The sequence below is a fragment of the Chlorocebus sabaeus genome, chromosome 22 (genome assembly GCF_047675955.1).
Source record: "Chlorocebus sabaeus isolate Y175 chromosome 22, mChlSab1.0.hap1, whole genome shotgun sequence".
Lineage (NCBI taxonomy): Eukaryota > Metazoa > Chordata > Mammalia > Primates > Cercopithecidae > Chlorocebus > Chlorocebus sabaeus.
Genome location: NC_132925.1, coordinates 17,475,168 through 17,496,947, shown reverse-complemented (window position 1 = coordinate 17,496,947; position 21,780 = coordinate 17,475,168). Strand labels below are relative to the sequence as shown.

At 32.1% G+C, this 21,780-nt stretch overlaps 1 protein-coding gene across 3 annotated transcripts in view; it reads right to left on the bottom strand.

Moving 5' to 3' along the window:
- Positions 1–21,780, bottom strand: part of EPHA6 (EPH receptor A6) — a 954,858-nt gene that overhangs the window by 342,235 nt on the left and 590,843 nt on the right. For all 3 annotated transcript variants that reach the window (XM_007986130.3, XM_073009668.1, XM_073009669.1), the window contains one exon: positions 8,848–8,972. In XM_007986130.3, the coding sequence (XP_007984321.1) occupies positions 8,848–8,972 (125 nt within the window). The remainder of the gene's footprint in view (positions 1–8,847; positions 8,973–21,780) is intronic.

Sequence of the window (21,780 nt, the reverse complement as noted above, 5' to 3'; positions counted from 1 at the left end):
GCCCTCTGAACAGTAGTAAAGAGGGTTGTGTTTTCTTGTAACCAGAACATAAACTTTTGATAGTCATAACCTTTATTTCGGTCCATAAATGTAGATATTGATGGGGTTCAAAACATGCTATCCCCAAATATGGCACCTTGGAATTTGAGCAAACAGCAAAAGTAGAAAGATCACCCTTTGACTTTCCCCTGCCCTCCTCCTCTGAATCAGGTCGAGAGCCCCTCATTCGAGAGGTGCTGTCCCCATGCCCAGAGGAAAGAACATCCTTATCTATAAAGACACAAATATATATAAAAAAATCTGAACAGTAGGTCTTGTTAAGCGACTCCCCCCGATTTTATTACCATTGGGTCATATCCCTTTGCTTAATCACACTTCTGTACAACTGTCCACTTTTGTTCAAACCTAAGCATAAAAATACATAGGTTTCTCTATTTCTTTGGGTCTCTATATCTGAAGGCTCCTGGCCTATGTAAAACTGACATTAAATAAATTTGTAGGCTTGTCTCTTCTTAATCGGTTTTTATAAGGACCTCAGTTATGAGCCTAGAGATAGAAAAGAAAGATGTTTCTTTTCCCCTATAGCATATTCAAAAGTTTAAATGAAGTTTATTCAGAGTCCTTAGTTTTACCAACTAGTTTTTCCTTTCTTGGATGTACAAATCTTTAATACACTAAATGCAGCTTCTATAGTTTTAAACAAATCCATTCTTCAAACCAAACCAAAGATAGAATAAGTCTTATAAAACAGGAGACACTTTAGAGGTATAGTTACTAGATATTTGTAGTTGTCATGTGTTTGCAGACTCTGCAGTGTTGGTGTCAATGTATTTTTAATTTCTTCCTATTTGATAAGGGTATACCATACAGATGCTGCTGTGGATGCTGTATTGGCCCCAGTCAGAGTCTTGCTACCATGAGAATCTCTGCTGTAGGCACTATGGCCCTCCCTGGGCTTACTAAGCCAGACAAACTTCCACAGAGAATGTGATGTTTGCTGAACAACATGGAAATTGGATATAAAACCTTTATAATGAGTGTTTGTATCAGTAAATTCCCTTGCCATCCATTTTCCTTCAGGTAATGCTGTTTTAATTAGCACTGAATTCTCCCATCTAATTTCTCTGTGGTGGACACTGCAACAAATAATTATGGGAAAAAAAAAAACCATAAAAACATTAGTTACCAGTTCAGGAACCTGCTGATTCCATTATAAACACTGAATTGTATCCAAAATTGACTTGGGCCTTTATTCACTGCATTTTGCTTCAGATTAATACTTGTGGTTCTGATGTCATGTAACATCTACAGATCGAAAACATCTACAAATCATGTAAAATCTACAGAGATGCTAGCCAGTTATAGAGACATAGCATGTAAGTTCACATCTATGTTGAGAGTATTGAGATTATTTTCCCCTTTATCAACACTCGATTAAATGAGGTGAAGGAGAAGTAGGTCTTCTAGAGAGTGACAGCTCAGAGCAATGCTGGCATCACCTAGGAGTTTGCTAGGAATCCAAAATCTCATGTTACCACCTCTAACACTACTCATTCACCCAATCAAATGTACTACAATCTGCATTTCAGCAAGATCCCCATGTGATCCATATACACTTTCCTTTTCTTAGTTCCTTGTATAATAACCACATTTAACTTTATATGATAGTTTACATTAATATTTACAAAATGTATCAATTAGATACTCACGGGGGAAGGAACAGGCAGAGAATAAAGATGTGTGTCTGTACCTAAATAATGGATGGAGGTAAGAGTAGCTTTCCTGGAAGTAAAGATAAAATTCTCTTCCTCCCTTGGGCAAACACTTAAGTAAAGGAAATACAACAAAAGAAAATGAGGAATGTACATTGAGTAGCATATAAGAAGGAAGGATTGTTTTTCTTTCTTATGTTGATTATTGTTACAATAATTGCTTCATATATTTTTATACAAAGATGCATGTTACTGATTATCTATCTTGAGATAAATGAGGGATAATTATTAGGTTGTTATCTGTGGAAAAACTAAACTGAGAAAGTAGAATAAGAGGATTAGGGAGGAAGAAAAAAGACTTATTCTGCAGAGCGTGATACTGAGGAGTATGCGACTTTCAGAAAAGACACCAAGATTTCAACCTTCTTTTAAAAGAGGCTACTTTAAATCTTCCCTGATTGATAAAAATATTTCCCATAATGAAAAGCTTTCCACAAATGTCATTACAGTTTTAATAATACACTGTCCTCAGTGTCACAAAATTATTTATTTTTAATTAAAAAGCAAAGATAGTTTTTCTATAATCTGTGAACTAGGTGAAACACGTGCTGGTTATATTAATTCATCGTTTCATATAAATAATTATTGGCCATCTGGATATAAGAAATGCTACCTTTTTCGTGATGAGCTTTCTTAAAATCTAAAAACTGCTGATTGTGATAAAAATTAACAAGAATACTTTAAGAAAAAAAGACTTTAACAGTCATGGTGTCTTAAAATACTGGATGTGAGAATAATGAACTGTTACGAGGGGATTCATGTTTGTAAAATGAGCTACCAGTTGATAATTAGTGGAGCTGTACAACACCCTGGTGAGATAGGTATGTTTCATTCCTACCATTTTGCAGATGCAAAATTGGCATGGGAGAGTAATGAAGTGTTTGGCCTCAGGGAACCTAGAAAATCAGCATCAGCAGGAAGCACTGACTTTCTGAGACATCCGCTGTGATGTAAGGTAGGATGGCCAGCTCTAACACCCACTTACTGGCTGTGTGATTTTGGTCAAGATACTTAACCTGTGCCTTAGTTTCTTCATCTGTAAAATGGGAAGAAAAACACTATTTTCCTCAAACCTTTGTTGTTAGGAGTAAATCAGTTAGTCCTTGCAAAAAACTTAAAAGATTACCTGGCATATAATCGGTCAACAATCAGTATCTATTAATTACCATCTGCGTGCCTCTCTGAGCACTAAGGATAGGAAAGTGAACAAAATAAATCCTTGCCCTCATGAGCTTACATTCTTGTTCTTAACAGAACGGTCTCTCAGCTGATAGACGTATGTATATAGGTCTTTCTTATGAACAGGTAGAAACAGAAAGTCTTGCTGGTTTTCTTTTTTTTTCTGCCTTTAAAAAAAATTGTTAGAAGTAATTTTACAGTGGCTGCATGATACCTTAATTTCCTGGGAATGAGTCCTGAACAAAGAGAGAATTTTACTAATTCAGCTAGAACGTTATTGAAAGGAAATAGCTGTGTTAGGCAAGGATTGAGGGTTGAAATCATCTCTTTTCTTCAGGGACTCGTAAACTACTTGGGGGAGTACAGATCCACAAATAAATAACTCTGATTAAGACTAATTTTGGTAAATATAACTGTTAGAGTCTGAATGTTTATGTCCTTCCAAAATTCATATGTTGAAATAATCACTTCCAAGGCCATGGTATTTGGAGGTGAGGTCTTTGGGAGGTGATTAGGTGATCGGGGGTGGAGCCCTCATGAATGGGATTACTGCCCTTATAAAAGAGACCCCAGAGAACTCCCTTCCCCTCTGTCATGTGAGGACACAGTGAGAAAACTACTGTCTATGAACCTGAATAGGCCCTCACCCGATGCCAAAGCTTCTGGCGCCTTGGTCTTGAACTTCCTGGTTTCCAAAACTACGGCAAATAATTGTCTATTGTTTATAAGCCACATAGTTTATCAGTTTTTATCACAGTAGCCCAAAGGGACTGAGAGAATAATGAAATAACAAAGAAGCAAGAGAAGGAAGTGTGCCTTGCTTGGGCAGAGAAAAAAAGAGAAGGAAAGAGGGAAAAGTAGGGAGGAGAAAGGAAAATACGGCACAGGAGGAAAAAATAAGAATGTGAACACAAAGGTTAAGGACAGAAGGGAACAGAGATAAGAGAAGGGTGCTATGATTGCAATGTCCTCCCAAAGTGCTAGGATTGCAGGCATGAGCCACCATGCCGGGCCTCATTTTGAAATTTAATTGTCATTGTAACAGTATTAATAGGTGGAACCCTTCAGAGATCATTAGGCCATGAAGGCTATGCCCTCTTGGGTGGGACTGGTGCTTTATGAAAAGGCAAATATGGCCCTCCCCTTTCCCTCTCTTTGCTTTTCTCCTCTTCTGTTGGGTAAGGAATAGCATTTCTCCCCTGTGGAGGATATAGCATTCAAGGAGCCATCTTGGAAATGAGGAGGGGGCCCTCACCAGACATCAAACCTACTGGCACCTTGATCTTCCCAGCCTCTAGAACTGTGAGAAATAAATTTCTGTTTCTTGTAAATTACCCGGTCTCAGATATTATGGTATAGCATCACAAAACAAACAAAGACAAAGGGTATGCTTGCTCTTCAATATGAATAGAAAAAGGTTTGGACTGTTTCGAAGGGGAAGACTGAGAAGCTGGGAGCAGGTGATGTCTTAGTTCCCTCATTATAAGAATGGGCACTACTGGAGAGCCTATTGGAGAAAAGCATTATTAGTAAGTAAAAAATAAATAAAATAAAAAGTTTTGTAACTTATCTTGACTTCCCTTATTATTTTGAAGTGCCTTTTCATAGTCAAGTTGTATTCACTTGAGTTAAAGGAAAATGAAAGACTGAATATGAAAAAGAAAAGTGACTTAAAAATTAGGGAATGTAATTAACTGACTAAGGAATATCTAGCTAATTATAACCCACAAAGCAATATGTTTTCTTTCTCACATATCACTCTTAATAAACAAACATGCAGACACACATACCACAGACACACTCAGACACATCACACACACACACAGAGAAAGAGAATAATGCCAGGGTCTTAACTTCTACATATAATTATGATGTTAAGAATACTGCTCTCTATGGTGAGGTATTTTAAAGAGAGAGTGTGTGTGTGTGTGTGTGTGTGTGTGTGTGTGTAATTTCAGTAGATTTCAATGAAAAACCATAGTTATCTGAGGGATGGGATAACATTAAGATAATTTATCTATATAACAGTACATACACAAACATGAGCATTTGACAATAGCTAGAACTGTAAAAGATTACCTAGATCTAGATCTTTCTAGGTACTTATTTTACAGATGAAAAAACAGAACTATAAAAGTTGAGATCTGAGCCAAACTCAAATATTTGAATACTCAGACCAGTGCTTTTTTTCTAATATATCACACTCTCTGAGCAAAGATCACTGATAACAATAGTATGTTGTTTAACCTCAGGTATTTGTAGACACTTCATATTCCAAGCAGGTTAATTTATTTCCTAATTTACAGAAAAATGCATTTGAAATAAAAACTTTAAACAGCATGAATTCCTCAAAGAATTGCGTAAATATGGATATTTTGTGGATCAATTATATGTATAGCAATACAGAATAACTGATTGAAATGAAATGCAATTTTTTAACAACATGGCACCAATATTAAAGACTGAAGAGTACATAAATAGTACAATGAGCCAAGCATTAATTCTTCAATAGTTCTTCAAGAATTTAGCTACTTTTTTTAATAGTTAGTGCTCCAGCAAATCAACTTGGATCACTTTTACATGTTCCTGTTTCCATTTGCCAGCTTATGTGTTTTGTGTTTAAGAGCTTGTACCTATAGCCTTCTTTAGAACCTAAACTCGGGCTACTGGAGCCACTGCAGAGAACCAGAAGTGCCTACGAATTTTTTTTTGCACACCATATATGTACTTACACCAAAGGCTGTATGTAGCCAATAACTGACTAATGCCAGAGTAGAGAAGCCCAGATTCTTTGTTTTCATAAGATGAATTCTGAGATATAGTTTAGAATCCAGAGCTTCCTTGTCACTCAGCTTGATTGACACCTTCCTTCACAGTATTGATGGCCCCATTCTTTTGCCGGTTCCCCTGGGAGTTTGCTTAATCATTTGCATACAAATACTTGTCTCTGGATCTGCTTTTGGGCAGACAACTAGTAAAGATACAGACTAAAGCTATTTAGGATCCATTCATTCATCCATATTTATCTATACTAGCTACCTCCCTCTGTTTTCCCTGCTTCTGTCCAAATACCTCATTCCCTCACTCTTCCAAATAGGCAAAACTTGAAACAGCCCAGTGTGCATCTTATTCTATTCTGTATTTCTCCATATTTACATAATAATATACAAATATAAACATATGAGAGAATATTTGTGTCCCAAAAATGAAATATTTTATATATATATGTATTTCTTTTTTATCTTTTCTTACTGAATATTTAGATTACTAATAAAGAAAGAAATTAGCAATTTAAACTGAATTCTATTGTAATTTTCCATAGTTATAAGTTATAAATCTTTGCTTGGAATGAGAAACCATGTCATAGATACAGATATGTAAAATGTACAGTTAGAATCTGAAGTCAAAGTAGGTAAAAATTTCAATGCTATCATTTTACGTTCTCTCTGAAAGATTTTAGCATTCTAACATTTTTGATTGGTTGCTTATATATTGTGTATTTATATATGAAAGAACAATTATTTTATTTAGTTTGTACATAATTCCCATGCTATCATTTTCTGATTCTATGTTGTATTATTTGCCAAATATTTCCTTAATGCTTGCTCAAGTGATTTTTATACTAACTTAGAGTTACTCATCTTTAGGTCTATTTATACCTAATTTTTACAACCCACCAAAAACGTTGATATCTTTTTTTCCATTTTGTAAATATGAAATCTGAGGCATAGGGGGATTAATTGACTTTTTCCTGGCCATAAGCATAATGAGAGGCAGACTCAGAACATGAATTAGAAATCCTTGACTTCCAACTCCATGTTTAATCCATTAGTAGTGGGTTATTGCTATTTTCTTACAAAATAAACTTCATAACATTACCTATTCCATCATTAAAATAAAACCTATGTAATAAAGCCAAATGTTGTACATATAAGAGTGAACATAAATATTATGTTAATTACTATCTTTTAGAATCATATTGATTTCGAAAATTTTGATTGGATGAATGTGGTTCTCTGTTAAATCTGTATGATTTATCTTAACTTAGAAATATTGCAAGTTATTTTCATCCTCAAACGTATAAGGTACAAACGATTATAACATTAGTGATTTTCTGTGTGTAAAATATAACCCTTACAAAACAGAGAAATACTTTGATTCTGAAAAGTTGCTCGTATATATATGCGCATTGCTTGTTAAATAGTCAGAAATTTTGAGTGTATGAAAATATATTTAAACCAGTCAACAGAAAATACATGTTTTCTTGTGACAGTGTGCTATAGGCTGTAACATTTGAAAGGGTAGCCCAGCAGATTTCTGAGCACATAGTAGCCAGGATAATTTGCAGAATCCGTATTCTAATTTAAACTCAGTAAATTTGTCCTTTCTTAGGCTATAGATTTATCTATGTCACTTAAAGATGATGACAGTTTTTAATTGACTACATAATGCTGAAGTTATTAAAGCAACAAAAAATGGATACAGCTATGCTACTAAGTTACCTCTCCCATTATCAAACCTAGATTTACTCTGAAGCAGAATAGAGGAAGCTATGTGTTATGGTTTGAATGTCCCCGCCAAGCTTATGTTTTAATTTGATTGCCATTATAACAGTATCAAGAGATGGAACCTTTAAGAGGTAATTAGGCCATGAAGGTTATGGCTTCACCTGCAGGATTGGTGTCACCATGGGTGTGGGTTTCATATTGCAGAAGTAAGCTCCTAATAAAAGGATGAGTTTGGCTTCCTTTTGCTTCTCTCTCACCCTGGCCTTGCCCTCCCACAATGGGATGACTAACCAAGAAGTTCCTTTCCAGATGCTGGGACCTCAATCTCAGACTTCTTAGTCTCCAGAACCATAAGTCAATAAATTTCTGTTTATTATAAATTACTCCATCTGTGGTATTCTGTTATAGCACCACAAAACAAACCAAGAAAGTGGAGTTCTATTTCTCCTCTTGCCCTCAATTTCTTCAGAGGAAGACTAAATTCCTTTATGATTTCCTTTGCTTCTAGTAAGGTCCAGAAATGCAAGATGTTCCTTCTCACTGTAATATACCACTGGATATTACATATAATTTTTACATTAAAATTTTTATTTAACATTCCCTTTGCAAATTTCTAGAAGTAGTATTAACACAATAAGATATATCAGAATTGACTATGTGGTCTGCTGTAATATTTATGCCAAGAATATCATAATGGTGAGGAATGAGAGAAAAATGCATAAAGAACGTGAATATAATAAAGGGAATAAAGTATATAACTTGGGGAAATATACTAATTGAGAACAATTTTGTATGACAAAAATGGAAATAAGGGTTCCATTACTATAAATAAGGATTTGTCAACTGAATTTATCTTGCTAGCTTCTTATAAAATAAAATAGCTAACCTGAATGTAAAGAAAGTGTTTCATTTATATGCTATTTCCATTTATCCCTTTAATAATGCTTTCCAAATTATGGCCGACCGTAACTTTAAACTCACTGGCAAAGGATATGTGCTACAAAAACCCACTTCAGGTTATAGTAATTCATTATTAAAACTTCTTCCCAACTGAATTTTAGAAACAATATTGTAGTAACTAAACTATACATTGAATAAATTGAAGAAGTTACTACTTCTTACAATATTATAAAACTCTCTAGAGTAGGTCATGATAGAAATGAACATCTTACATTTTCTACTTTAATCTGACACAAAACAAGATAAATTAATTAATAACTTACAAGCAGAATAGTAAGTTAGAGAGGATTCAAAGAAACAGAAGGTATGAGGTTAGGCCAAAGAAGAACAGGGTTTAAAAAAAAATAATACAGTATAACGACATGCTTAATATGTACATATATATGCATATATGTGTAGTTTTATAGGAAGCTCCAAATAAGACCTACTTTCTCATAGTACTTGATCTCGTAGTCCAGAATGGCTCCATTGGAAAAAGCAGGTGCTTGCCATGATAGGGCAATGCTATTTTGGGATGCCCAGTCCTTCCTTACCACACCTATCAGGGAAGGTGCTGAAAGGAAAGAAAATAACTAAGAATTAATGGCAGGAATCATTTTCCATTAACCTTTCTTTAATATTTTCTCTTCCAAGGAAAATAAAATTCTTGTTGAAGAGGACACCATTTATTTAAGGCAGATAATAAGATAGCCTTAGGATATGCTCTATTCAATCCAAATAAGGCATTAAATATATTGAGGAACACTCTTAGGGAACACAGGAAAAACGCAGGTATTCCAAGAATAAGGGCCAGAACTCATCATCTTTGGTATTATTAGGGGAGGATATTTTTCTTTAAAATGGTTTTGGTCTTCAGCTATAACATGAAATACAATACACTTGGCTCTTATGTTTTATCAAATATTAATCTACTGTAGGAAAAAAACTCTGAAATTGCAAGATCATTTATAGGCTTCTCCCTTTCTTGTAGACATTTTAAGGCTTCATAAAAGTTTATATTATAATCTTTATAATTGCAATAAATGATTGTTTATGAATGTGAGGATTATTTCTTTTGCATAATTTCTGTGACACTGAATAAAATTAAAATATTTAACTTTAGAAGTTACTTTCAGAATCATGTCTTTTTATTTTCCTATATATTATAATTCTAAATTAAAATAATCTGTGTTAAGCTTCCAATATATAACTAAAATATATATATCTCAGATTCTTCTCTTTGCACCTTTTAGAAAATACTTTTTAAGTATTCTAATTAAAAAAAAAAAAACAGCAGTGTTTGACATCGAAGTCAACAATCATTCAGAAAAAATAAAAAATCCAAATTAAAACACACAGATATGCCATTTCTCACATAACAGATTGGCAAAAAAAAAAAAAAAAAAAATACAAAATTTGGTAAGACACTCTGTGGGCTGGGCTATAGGATACAACACTGTACCACATTGTTGGTGGTAATGCAAAATGATACAACTCTTATGAAGGAAAGCTTAAAGCAAAAATTATGTATTTATTTACACTTTGGCTTTTTGGAATCTCTCTCAGAGAGACACTGCACAACACAAAGTGACATATTTACGATACTATTCCTGGAGATTTATTTCTAAAAGTTGTAACAATCTAAATGCCCATCAATAAGGGAGTGGTTGAAAAACTATGCTACATCCACTAGAGAATTATGAAGTTGTAAAAAGGAATTATGGCTATCTATAAGCACTAGAATAGAGTTATTTCAGAATATATTGTTAACTGAAGAAAGTAAAGTGAAGAAAAATGTATAAAAACGATGTAAGGATAAACTTAAGAAAAACAAATAATTATAATGGTTGCCCTTGGGGGTGAAAGGCAATAGGATAAACACTACAAGGTTAGAAACTGGACATCTGTGAATATATATTTGCCTTGCAAATTTACTTTGTAAAGTAAAAATATTATAAGTGATTAAAAATAATTTTAAGAACAATTTTGAAAAATAAACAGAATCATAAAATGAAGAATACTGTATAGAATTGAAGACATAGCCTCCAAGAGGGAACTGTTAAACATAGCTTTAAATACATTGATTTAACAAAAATATCAATGGGATGTGCTTTAATAATTAAATAAGAAAAACCATTTTCTTATTTAAAAATTATTAAACTGTTTTAATAATGATATTGTTGATGATGTTAGTATTGGTATTATAATTTTGAAGCTGTTATATATACATATTAAAGTATAAATCAAATGAGCAATTATGTTGTTACTGAGAACTAGATTTTTTCCTCCTGTGGGAGAAAAAATATAAAAAATGTCAGCTATATTAAGGTAAATAAAAACTCCAAGTTAGAAGTTACATTATGAACTCATTATATCTTTCCAATTCATTTTCAGAAATCTACTTAAATGTACCAATCACAGGTGAGAATTAGATTTGAAAAATTGATTCTGTCATACTTTCAATTTCTAAGAAAGTCTTAAGTATTAAAAATTTGGCATTTTATTTCTGAAGGTTGCTTTTCTGTTCTAAGGACAAAGTATTTTCTTAAATTTGTAAGAATGACAAGTTTGGTTTTTCTAAGGAAATAAGGTCTTTAGAAACTATATTTAAAATTCTTTCTGGCTGTTCAACAGGAACATTATATTTGGACTAGAATATGTTCTTAAAACGAGAGATAATCACAGAAGTCACTAGGAAATAAAAGTTTGTCATGTGAGCTAAAACAGAAATAATGTGGTATATAAGAAAAAGCACTCAGATATTTCACTATTTAAAATAAGCCCTAACTATAGACTGTAGAGACACAACATGACTACTTAAAAAAAACCAGACCCAACTATGTACTGTTTACAAGAAACTCATTTCACTGTAAAGACACAAATAGACTGAAAGTGAAGTAATGGAAAAAGACATTCTATGCAAATGCAAGCCAAAAATAAGCAAGAATAGCTATACTTGCATCAGGTAAAATAGATTTTATGTCAGAAACTTTAAAGAGACATTTATATAATGATAAAAGAATCAAGTCAGCAAGAGGATGTAATAACTGTAAATATATATGCATGCAACACTGTAGTAACCAGATATATAAAGCAAATATTAGATCTAAAGAGAAAGATAGACCCCAGTACAATAGCTGTTGGGGACTTCAACACCCTACTCTCAGCATTAGACAGCTTATCTAGACAGAAAATCAAAAAAGTAATATTGGATTTAAATAGCACTGTAGACCAAATGGACCTAACTAATAGTTGCATAACATTTCATCCAACAGCTGCAGAATAAACATTCTTCTCATACACATGGAACATTCTCCAGGATAGACCACATGTCAGGCTGCAAACCAAGTCTCAACAAGTTTATAAAAATTGAAATAATATCAAGTGTCTTTTCTGATCACAATAGAATAAAAGTAGAAATCAATAAGATGAACCTCAAAAAATACACAAACACGTGGAAATTAAACAACATGCTTCTGAGTTACCAAATAAACAAATCAGGAAAGAAATAAAAAAGAGAAAGAACACCCAAATAAATAAAACCAGAAACAAAAAGAAGACATTATAACTGATACCACAAGAATACAAAGGATCATTAGAGACTGTTACAAACCACAAAATGCCAACAAATTCAAAACCTAGGGAAAATGAATACATTCTTCAACATATACAAACTACCAAGGTTGAACAGTGAAGAAACAGAAAATCTGAACAGACCCATAATGAGTAACATGATAGAATCAGTAATAAAAAGTCTCCCAACAGAGAAAATACCAGGAACAATGGCTTCACTGGTGAATTGTGCCACCCTGTTAAAGAAGAACTAATACCAATTCTTAACTATCATATCAACAGAATGAAGGACAAAAATATAATTATCTCAACAGATGCAAAAAACATTTGATAAAAATCAACATCTCTTCATTATATAGACTTTCTACAAATTAGGTATAGGAGGAATGTATCTCAACACAATAAAGGCCATATATGACAAATACACAGCCAACATCATACTGAATGGGGAAAAGTTGAAAGATTTTCCTTTAAGAACTGAAATAATACAAGGACGTTTACTTTTGCCACTCTTTTATTTATTTTAGAACTGCAATTCCTAGCCAGAGCAGTTAAACAAGAGAAAGAAAGAGAAGGTAATCAAACTGGAAAGGAGGAAGTAAAATTCTCCCTAATTGAGGATGACATGATCTTATATACAGAAAAACATAAAGACTCTACCAAAAAACTCTTAGAATAAACAAATTCAGAAAAGTTGCAGGATACAAAATCAACATACAAAAATCAGTAGCATTTCTATACAAGTCATAAATGCGCTGAAAAAAATCAACAAAGCAATCCCATTTAAAATAGCTGCAACAATAAATAAATACAGTATCTAGGAATACATTTAACCAAGGTGATGAAAAATCTCTATAATAAAAACTATAAAACAGTGATGAAACAGTGTTTCATATAGTTTTAAATACTATAGTTAATATAGTTTTAAAAACTATAAAACAGTGTTTAAGAGGAAACAAATAAATGTAAAGACATGCTATGCTCATGGATTCAAATAATTAGTATTGTTAAATTACCATAACCACCCAAAGCAATCTAGATTCCATACCTCCCCTATCAAAATAACAATTACAATCTTTACAGAAATAGAAAAAACAAATCCTAAAATGTATATGGGGACAAAGAAGATCCAAAATAACTGAAGCAGTTTTGAGGGAAAAACAAAACAAAACAAAAATCTGGAGGCATCACATTGCCTGACTTTAAAATATATAACAAAGATATAGTAACCGAAGCAGCATGGTTCTGTCATAGAAACACATTTAAAAACCAATGTGACGGAATAGAGAGTACAGAAATAAACCTATGCATTTGTAGCCAGCTGATTTTTGGCAAAGATACCAAAAACATACATTCCTTTCCTCAATATATGTTTTTGGCAACTTTTCAATAAATGGTGCTGAGAAAACTGTACATCCACATGCAGAAAATGAAACTAGATACCTATCTCTCACCATATACAAAAATCAGTGTAAATGGGTTAAAGACTTAAATGTAACAAAAATATAAAACTGCTTGAGGAAAACAGTAGGGGAATGCCTCAGGACATTAGTCCAGGTAATCATTTTACGAACAGGTCTCAAAAGCATAAGTAACAAAAAGAAAAGCAAAAATAGACAAATGAGATTGTATCAAACTAAAAGCTTCTGCATAGCAAAGAAAACAATCAACAGAGTCAACAAACACCCGTAGAACAAGAGAAGATATTTGCAAACTACTAATCATTCAACAATGGATTAATATCAAGACTGTACAAGGAACTCAAAACACTCAACAACAAAAACCAAATAATCCTATTTTTGGATCAATGGGCAAAGGATCTAAGTAGACATTTCTGAAAAGAAGAGATACAAACAACTAATAGATACATAAAAAATGTTCACCATCACTAATCACCAGGAAAATGTAAATCAAATTTACAATGAACTATCATCTCACTCCATTTGGATAGCTATTATCAAAAAGAAAATAAATAACCAGCACTGGTAAGGATACAGAGAAAATGGAACTCACCCACTGCCAGAGGGAATGTAAATTAGTGCAGTCATGAAAAATAGTACGGAGGCTTTTCAAAAACTAACAATAGAACTATCACATGATCCAGATACCCTGCTACTGGGTATCTATCGAGAGGAGATGAAATTAGTATGTTGAAGATATCCCTCCCCAACCCTAAGCCCCCCACATCATGTTTATTGCAGCAGTATTCACCATAGACAAGATATGGAAGCAATCAAAGTTTCCATCAACAGATGAATAAATAATGAAAATGTGCAATACACGCACAATGGAATACTATTCCACTGTTAAAAAGAATGAATTTCTGTAATTTATGGCAACATGGATGAGCCTGGAGGCCATTATGTTAAATGAAATATGTAAGTCACAGAAAGATAAGTACTGCATGTTCTTACTGATCTGTGAAAGCTAAAATATTTGATCTTATTGTAGAGCATAGAATAATGGTTACTAGAGGCTGGGAAGGGGAGGGAAGTGGATAAAGAAAAGTTAGCTAAACAATACCAAATGACAGCTAGGTAAGAGGAATAACTTCTAGTGTTCTACAGCACTGTAGGTGACTATAGCTAATAAGCTATTGTATATTTTTAAATAGCTAGAAGACAGGATTTTGAATGTTTCAAACAAAAAAATAAATGAGGGGATGTATATGTTAATTACCTTGATTTCATCATTACAGTGTATTCATGTATCAAAATATCACACTGTACCCTAAAAATACATACCATTTTTATGCATCAATTAAAAGTAAAAAAAGAACTTATGAGCTTTAGGACAAAATACTATACTTTCATGTTGACAAGGAATAAAATGAATGGAAAAAGAGTATGTATTTAGTAAATTCATTCTCACTATTACATTAAACAGAGAGACTACTCTTGGGTAACCAAAGAACACAATTTAGTGATTCAAAAGAAAACAGAAGTTTTTGAGATATGTTCTTTATGTTGCAACCCTATGTACTATTTTTGGCATAACAAATGAAGAATATTTAAATGAAAATATTATTACATAAAGTTGTATCCAATTCAACTTCGGTAATTAAATCTCAATCAATTCATTAAAAAAGGAACAGAAAAAGTGCTCAGATAATTTACCATATAAATTAAGACACATTTGCTCTTAATAAACCACCTTTAATATATTTGTCCCTGTGTCCCTGTTGGAAGCTGCATTAACGTTCTTCAATTATAGTGTAATAATGTATTACATCGCGCTTTATGGATAAATTATAACTTTAAAGGGAAATCATACAAATTAGAAGTTGACTGAAACATATCAATTCATTACAATTTTTAAAAATGTCATCTTCATGTATACAATCTTATGGTTAATTTTCAGTTTAATGTACAATGTCTAAAGCAATATTACCAGTGTTTTACATTTTGCTTCATAATGATTTAGCACTCAAGGTCAGCACTATAATCCTTGCAAAACTTAAAAGAAATTCAATTATAGCCACAGCATAAAATGACTATTGCGAAAAATATAGGTACTATTTTTCTATTATACAGTTCTCCGGTGGGCAATTAATATAACACCTACATCACCTAAATTTTATGAGTTCCATCCTATACTTTTATAAAACAATAATAAATAAAAATGGATTACAGGGTTCAAATATGCTAAACCCTAAAATCTCTTTGCTTTTGCACAGTCCTTTCATATGTTAATATACATATTTTACATAGCTATAAAATGTACATTTTACATAATTCTATTTTTAACAATGCATACTAAATCTAATTCCATATTTTGAAATAGTATCTGTCGTTATTATTTTAATTGCTAAAATACTCTATTCTGTATACTTAATGAAATCATTCCTCTAATGTTGAAATTTCCAATACTTTTCAATTAGAGTTTTCACATTTCATGGACAAATTTTTTATTTTGTTAAATTTTTATTAAGAAAACTGCTTCATATAACTTGGATATTCTGAGACATACTATGCAAGAACTGAATCAATATATATTAAGCTCACACTTTAAATGGTTAATGAATTGGAGGAGAGGATGAGAGAAATAATTTACAGGTCAATATACCCCCCCAAATGCTGGATTTTCTGTGCTCACAGAGGCCAACGGTACACAGAATTTTATTTTAAAATGAGGCTTCCATATATGAAAGCTAAATAGTTTTGAATATATTTAATGATTTTTTTCTTAATAATCCAGGATTATATAACATTTGAGACTGACATATAGTGGTAACACTCTTGAATTAATGAATACAAAGCAGAAAAAATAGCATATACATTTATTTTCCATATGAGAAAAACTGATTTTAGGACACAGAAGAGCAACTATTGATTTTTATCTCTGATGCTAAAAAGTCAGGGTAAAAAAAAGCAGGAAAATAAAATCTAGAGTTTGTCAGATCAGAGGCTGATGGAATAACTTGAAGGCTCAAGCAATATTCCCTGAGTAAGAATTATGTATTCAGGATAGTTTTCAGCAGAATTTTATCTCTGATATACATTTTTATTTAAGTCTTCAAAATCTTAGCTTTGACCTTCAAGAAAAAGATTGTTGAATAGACTGCTGAAATGGTTTTAAATATAAACCTTTTTGATGACTACATTTCCAATAGGTTTCCAAACACTATGTAACAAAAATTTGAAGAAAAAAAATATATACAGCGGAATAAGTTAACAACAGAGGCCTCATTCACAATTAGATGAGTATTATTTTTTTATGCTTATGTGGAGATACCTGAAGGAATCATAAATTAGTGTAGTTAGCTATTTGCACTCAAGACAATATTTTTATTAAATATTTATTTTATACCATGTATATTTATCTTATTTCAATCTCATAAATCAATGGAATGGAAATTGTCTTTATTTTAAAGATAAGAATGCTAAATATCACAGGAGTTGAGCAATTGTTTAACGAAGAGATGTGAAGGTAAATTTTAATATTAAAGTGCTGAGAAAGAATTGAAAAATTACATATTTTACTACATTCTCTCCTAAAATGAATTCCAATTTAGTGTAATAAGTTCAAAATTAGAATCTATGCTCAAAATTAAAGCAAGAAATAAAATAATGTCACAAATATCCTTGTTGCCTTTGAAAATGTTATTTTTAAATTTTCCTAATACTATTATTCAAATTTACACTATGGATAAATACAAATATGCATTATTTTGAAAATTTAATACTTATGGGTTATAAAGTTATGTTTCTAAAACTGCATTAAATAATGCTAATCCTCAGTCATCTATAAGCATTCTAGATCTATTAAGGTTTACCTCTTGGGGTGTGCGCATGTGCACGCCCTGTGTGCGTGCATGCATGCTTACATGAGAAAGTGAGATAGACAAAGAGTGAGAGCACACTCCTACACACATGCTGTGACAATGAAAATCTTAATAGCGAATGCTACACAAGAGAATCTTAATATGAAGATAGACCTTATAAGCCATTTAATGTATTTTTTCCAGCAATCCAGAAAATACCTTGACACTCTTTGATAACTTATCCATTTTTTGCTCCAGCATTAATGAGTATCTTATACCACAAGTCTATCCATTCCTTTTTGTAAACCTCTAGTTGTTTAAAAAGACTTCATATGGAATCACTGTCTTCCTGTAACTTCCAACTAGGTCCTAGGTTCTAACTTTCAGCATAAATAGAATTAACTCTTTCACCTTCCTTCATCTCTCATCCTCTTTTCTTCTCTCTCCTTTTTTTCTCTTCTTTCTATGCCCCTGCCTTCCTTCTTTACTCTTTTCTTTCTTCATTTACTTTTTAAAATACTTTTTACTACCTTATTTCTTTACATTTTTCTTTTATTTTCTTCCTTGTGCCTCTTTTAGGACAGGGCTGTGTGTGTGTGTAGGTGTGTTTTAATGGAAATATATACACATAAAACAAACAACGAAATATCAATAAAGAATAATACTAAAATAAAATAAATAATACAGACCAGAAAGTACAAACCAGAACAAAATTTTAACACTATATAATTTTTTCCTTTCTCTTTACTGATGAACTAATGGGTATAATTGCAAAGCAAAAACACAGGACAGTGTTTCTTTCTGTGTATGCTCAGGAAGGAAACAGTATAATCAAACACAACAATTTTACCTGTGAAATTCTGTAGATGTGATACATGTTTATCACATTAATTGACATTCTTTGAAACCTGAGAACATGCTTCAAAATACTTCTGACCTATATTTTGTTTTGGTAATGTTCCTTAAATGCTTTTTTGCTTTAGATATCACAATAGTTCCTAAGAATATCTGTCTCATGTGCTTTTGTTTTTCTGTTTTATTCTTGTAATCAGAATTTAATGGTAATATACCTTGTTATCTATTTCCTCCATGTGGTTGAAACCTAGTTATGAGTTTGAAATATACATGTGAGACTTGTATGCAGCCCGTTACTACTTTACGTTCTTCCTTTTCTTTCCAAATTTGAAAGTAACATTGTAGTATGTTAAACCAATGTAACAGCTGTAATAAAATGAGTAATAGCTCTGAAATATCATATCGTAATTCCCAGAATCTGTGAATTTTTTTTTTTTTTATGGCAAAGAGGCTTTGCAGTTTTTATTAAGAATTCTGAGGTGGGGAATTAGCCTGGATTATCTGGTGTGCCCAATGTAAGCACAAATGACTTTATGTAAGAAAGATATACTGTAGTTTTATTTTTAATTTTTTGAAGAATCTCCATACAGCTTTCCATAACGGCTGTATTAATTTACATTCCCACCAATAGTGTATAAGAGTTCCCCCTTTTTTATATCCTTGCAATCATTTGTTACTTTTTGTCTTTTTCATAAGAGCCGTTCTAACTTGGGTAATACTTCACTGTGTTTTAGATTTGCATTTACCTGATGATTAATGATGTTTAATATTTTTTTCCATATATAGCTTGGCTATTTGTATGTCTTCTCTTCAGAAATATCTATTCAGATACTTTGCCCATTTAAAAACTGGATTATTTGGGTCATTATTACTACATTGTTGAGTTGAGCTCCTTATGTATTTTGTATATTAATCTCTTTCATACTCATAGTTTACAAACATTTTCTCCATTACTGCAGGTTTTTTCTATATTCTGTTGATTATTTCCTTTGCTGTGCAGAGCTTTTTAGTTTGACATTATCCCATTTGTTTAGTTTTGTTTTTGTTGCCTGGGATTCTGCAGTTTTATCCAAAAATTCCTTTCCTAGACCAATGTCTTGAAGTCTTTTCTCTATGTTCTCTTCTAGTAGGTTCATAGTTTCACATCTTACATTCATGTCTTTAATCCATTTTAAGTTGACTTTGTTATGTGGTGAGAGACAGGGATCCAGTTTCAATCTTCCGCATGTGGATATTTTGTTTTCCCAGCAGTGTCATATATTGAAGAGACTGACCTTTCTCCAGTCTTTGTCCTTGGTGTCTTTTTTGAAAATCAGTTGGCTGGAAATAGATGGAGATATTTCCAGTAATTCCAGTACTGGGTAAATAGCCAAAGGAAATGAAATTCATATATTACAAATTTATGTACCCCGATGTTCACTGCAGTACTATTCACAATTGCCAAGAGATTGAATCAACCTGACTATGCATCAATAAATGAATAGATACAAATTAATGGTCTATATACACAATGATACAATACTCACTGGTAAAAATAACAAAATCCTGTCATTTGTGACAACATGCATGGACCCAGATATTATGTTAAGTGATATAAACCCAGCACAGGACAAATGCCATAGATCTCATTCATGTTTGTAAACTAAAAAAGTTGATCTCTTAGAATGAGAGAGTAGAACAATGATTACCAGAGTCTGGAGACGGTAGTTGGGAGCAAAATGGGGAGAGGCTGGTCAAAGAGTGTAAAATTACTTGTTCACTCTTCCTACTTCCTTCTGCCATGCCAGTGAGATGCTGGTAGCTTGACAAGACATCAGTGGAAGAATTGTGAAAATATTTGCACAGAAAACTCTCACTATCTGTATCGACCAGAGTGAAAATTCACTGTATTAATGATGAATCAAAATGCCACAGCACTGTGAGCACTTAATTACGGAGAGTAAGACCGGACAAGTTATCTTTAAGGTTGTCAGGATAATCTGTGTCTTTTTAATTTCTCTTTAATAAGTCTTATGACTGTGATTTAACATGTTCACTGTTAAGCTTGTCTTTAGCTGCTGTTTTCAGTAATTTACACCATACACATCTACTATTATTTAGTTCCAGAGGCATTTGAAAAACTGCTTATATGACAGATTCTGTAAAAATCAGTTTCTTTGAAATATGAGGAAAAAAGCATCCTCAAATTGCACCACTCTGAGATTCTTCTGACCTTATTATTACTTGTCATGTTTCAGTAAAAAGAATATATGTTGTACCAGTACTTTCTAGGAATGTAACATAGGCTATTTTCCCAAATCTCAGAAAGTTGGCCTGGCCATAAAGAAAAATCAATCATTTGGCCTACCTCATCTGAACATTGAACAAATTCCTCATTCATAACGTCTGTTTATATTAAAATCAAGAACATTGGTTTCTAGTAATTATTCCAGGCAGAAGTATTATTATTTGATCTGTACAATTATACAAATTACATATGACAATTTTAAAATAGGTTTCAGATGTAGAAATATCCTAGTTATATTTGAATATGATTTGTAACTTCTGGACCTCAGCTGATTTCTGATTTCTTCAACAAAAAGTTTGCATCATGTTCCAGGTACAGGAAAAAAAAGGGCTAATTGAAAAGCTATTTTAAAGGTAAAAATTATATTAAAATAATCAGACAAGTCATTAAAAAGTAGATGATTAAAATCCTTTTAACTAATATTATGGAAAGGAAGCAGCCAAGTAATGAAGCTTATAGAGATATAAATCTTTAAAATATTTTACTATGAGTGGATAAAGCTTTACATGGAAATTTATTGTTATATTTTGTAAAAAGTTTAGAAACAAAAGAAATCAATACATTTAAAAATGTATAGACATACAAAAATAAGCATAATATGTAAAGTGTCAAAAACAAGTTACAAAACAATATGTGTGACATGATTCCATTTTTTTTGTAAATAGCAAGTACCCCCAAATCCTATATGTGATGCCATATATATACACAGACACACAAACACGTATATGAAAGTAGAATGTAAAAAAGTACAAAAATGATAATTATAATAATGATAATAATGCCAGAAAATAAGGAAAGGTTATTTCAAAATGATGAGAGTTTGAACATACTGTATTAATTTAAAAAATAAAATACATTATGCTGTGATTCTATTGTATAACATTAAAAGCTACCTTCGGTTCGTTTCTTGGATTTTCAATATTTTCCATTATTTAACAGTTTCATTTAAAAAATTGTTTGGATTGGGAAACAAAAGCAAAAATATTCTGAATGATTTGATTGTTGGTTGAAAATGCCCCAGTATCAATTACCTTTTCACTAATTCTAAGCCCATTCTCATCACCCACGTAGGCCCTCCATCCCATGAACTGTAATCTCCATTTCCTATCTTGATCAGTAAAATTCTACTGGGTGAAATTTTGCTGGGTTCCATAGATTTTGTAGGATATCACAGCTTACTCTAGGGTTCTATATAATGTTTTCTATACACTCCAGCTGTAAAATCTTTTTAAAATGCGCATTTTTGTGTTCTGATCTCTATTGCTTTTTGGGAGTGGAAGCTATGCACATAATACAATATGTATATATGTGTGTGTATGAATAACTGTATAATTTATAATTTATGAAAATAGTTTAAAGGGAAAATAATTTATACACACTATATACACATATATATATGAAACT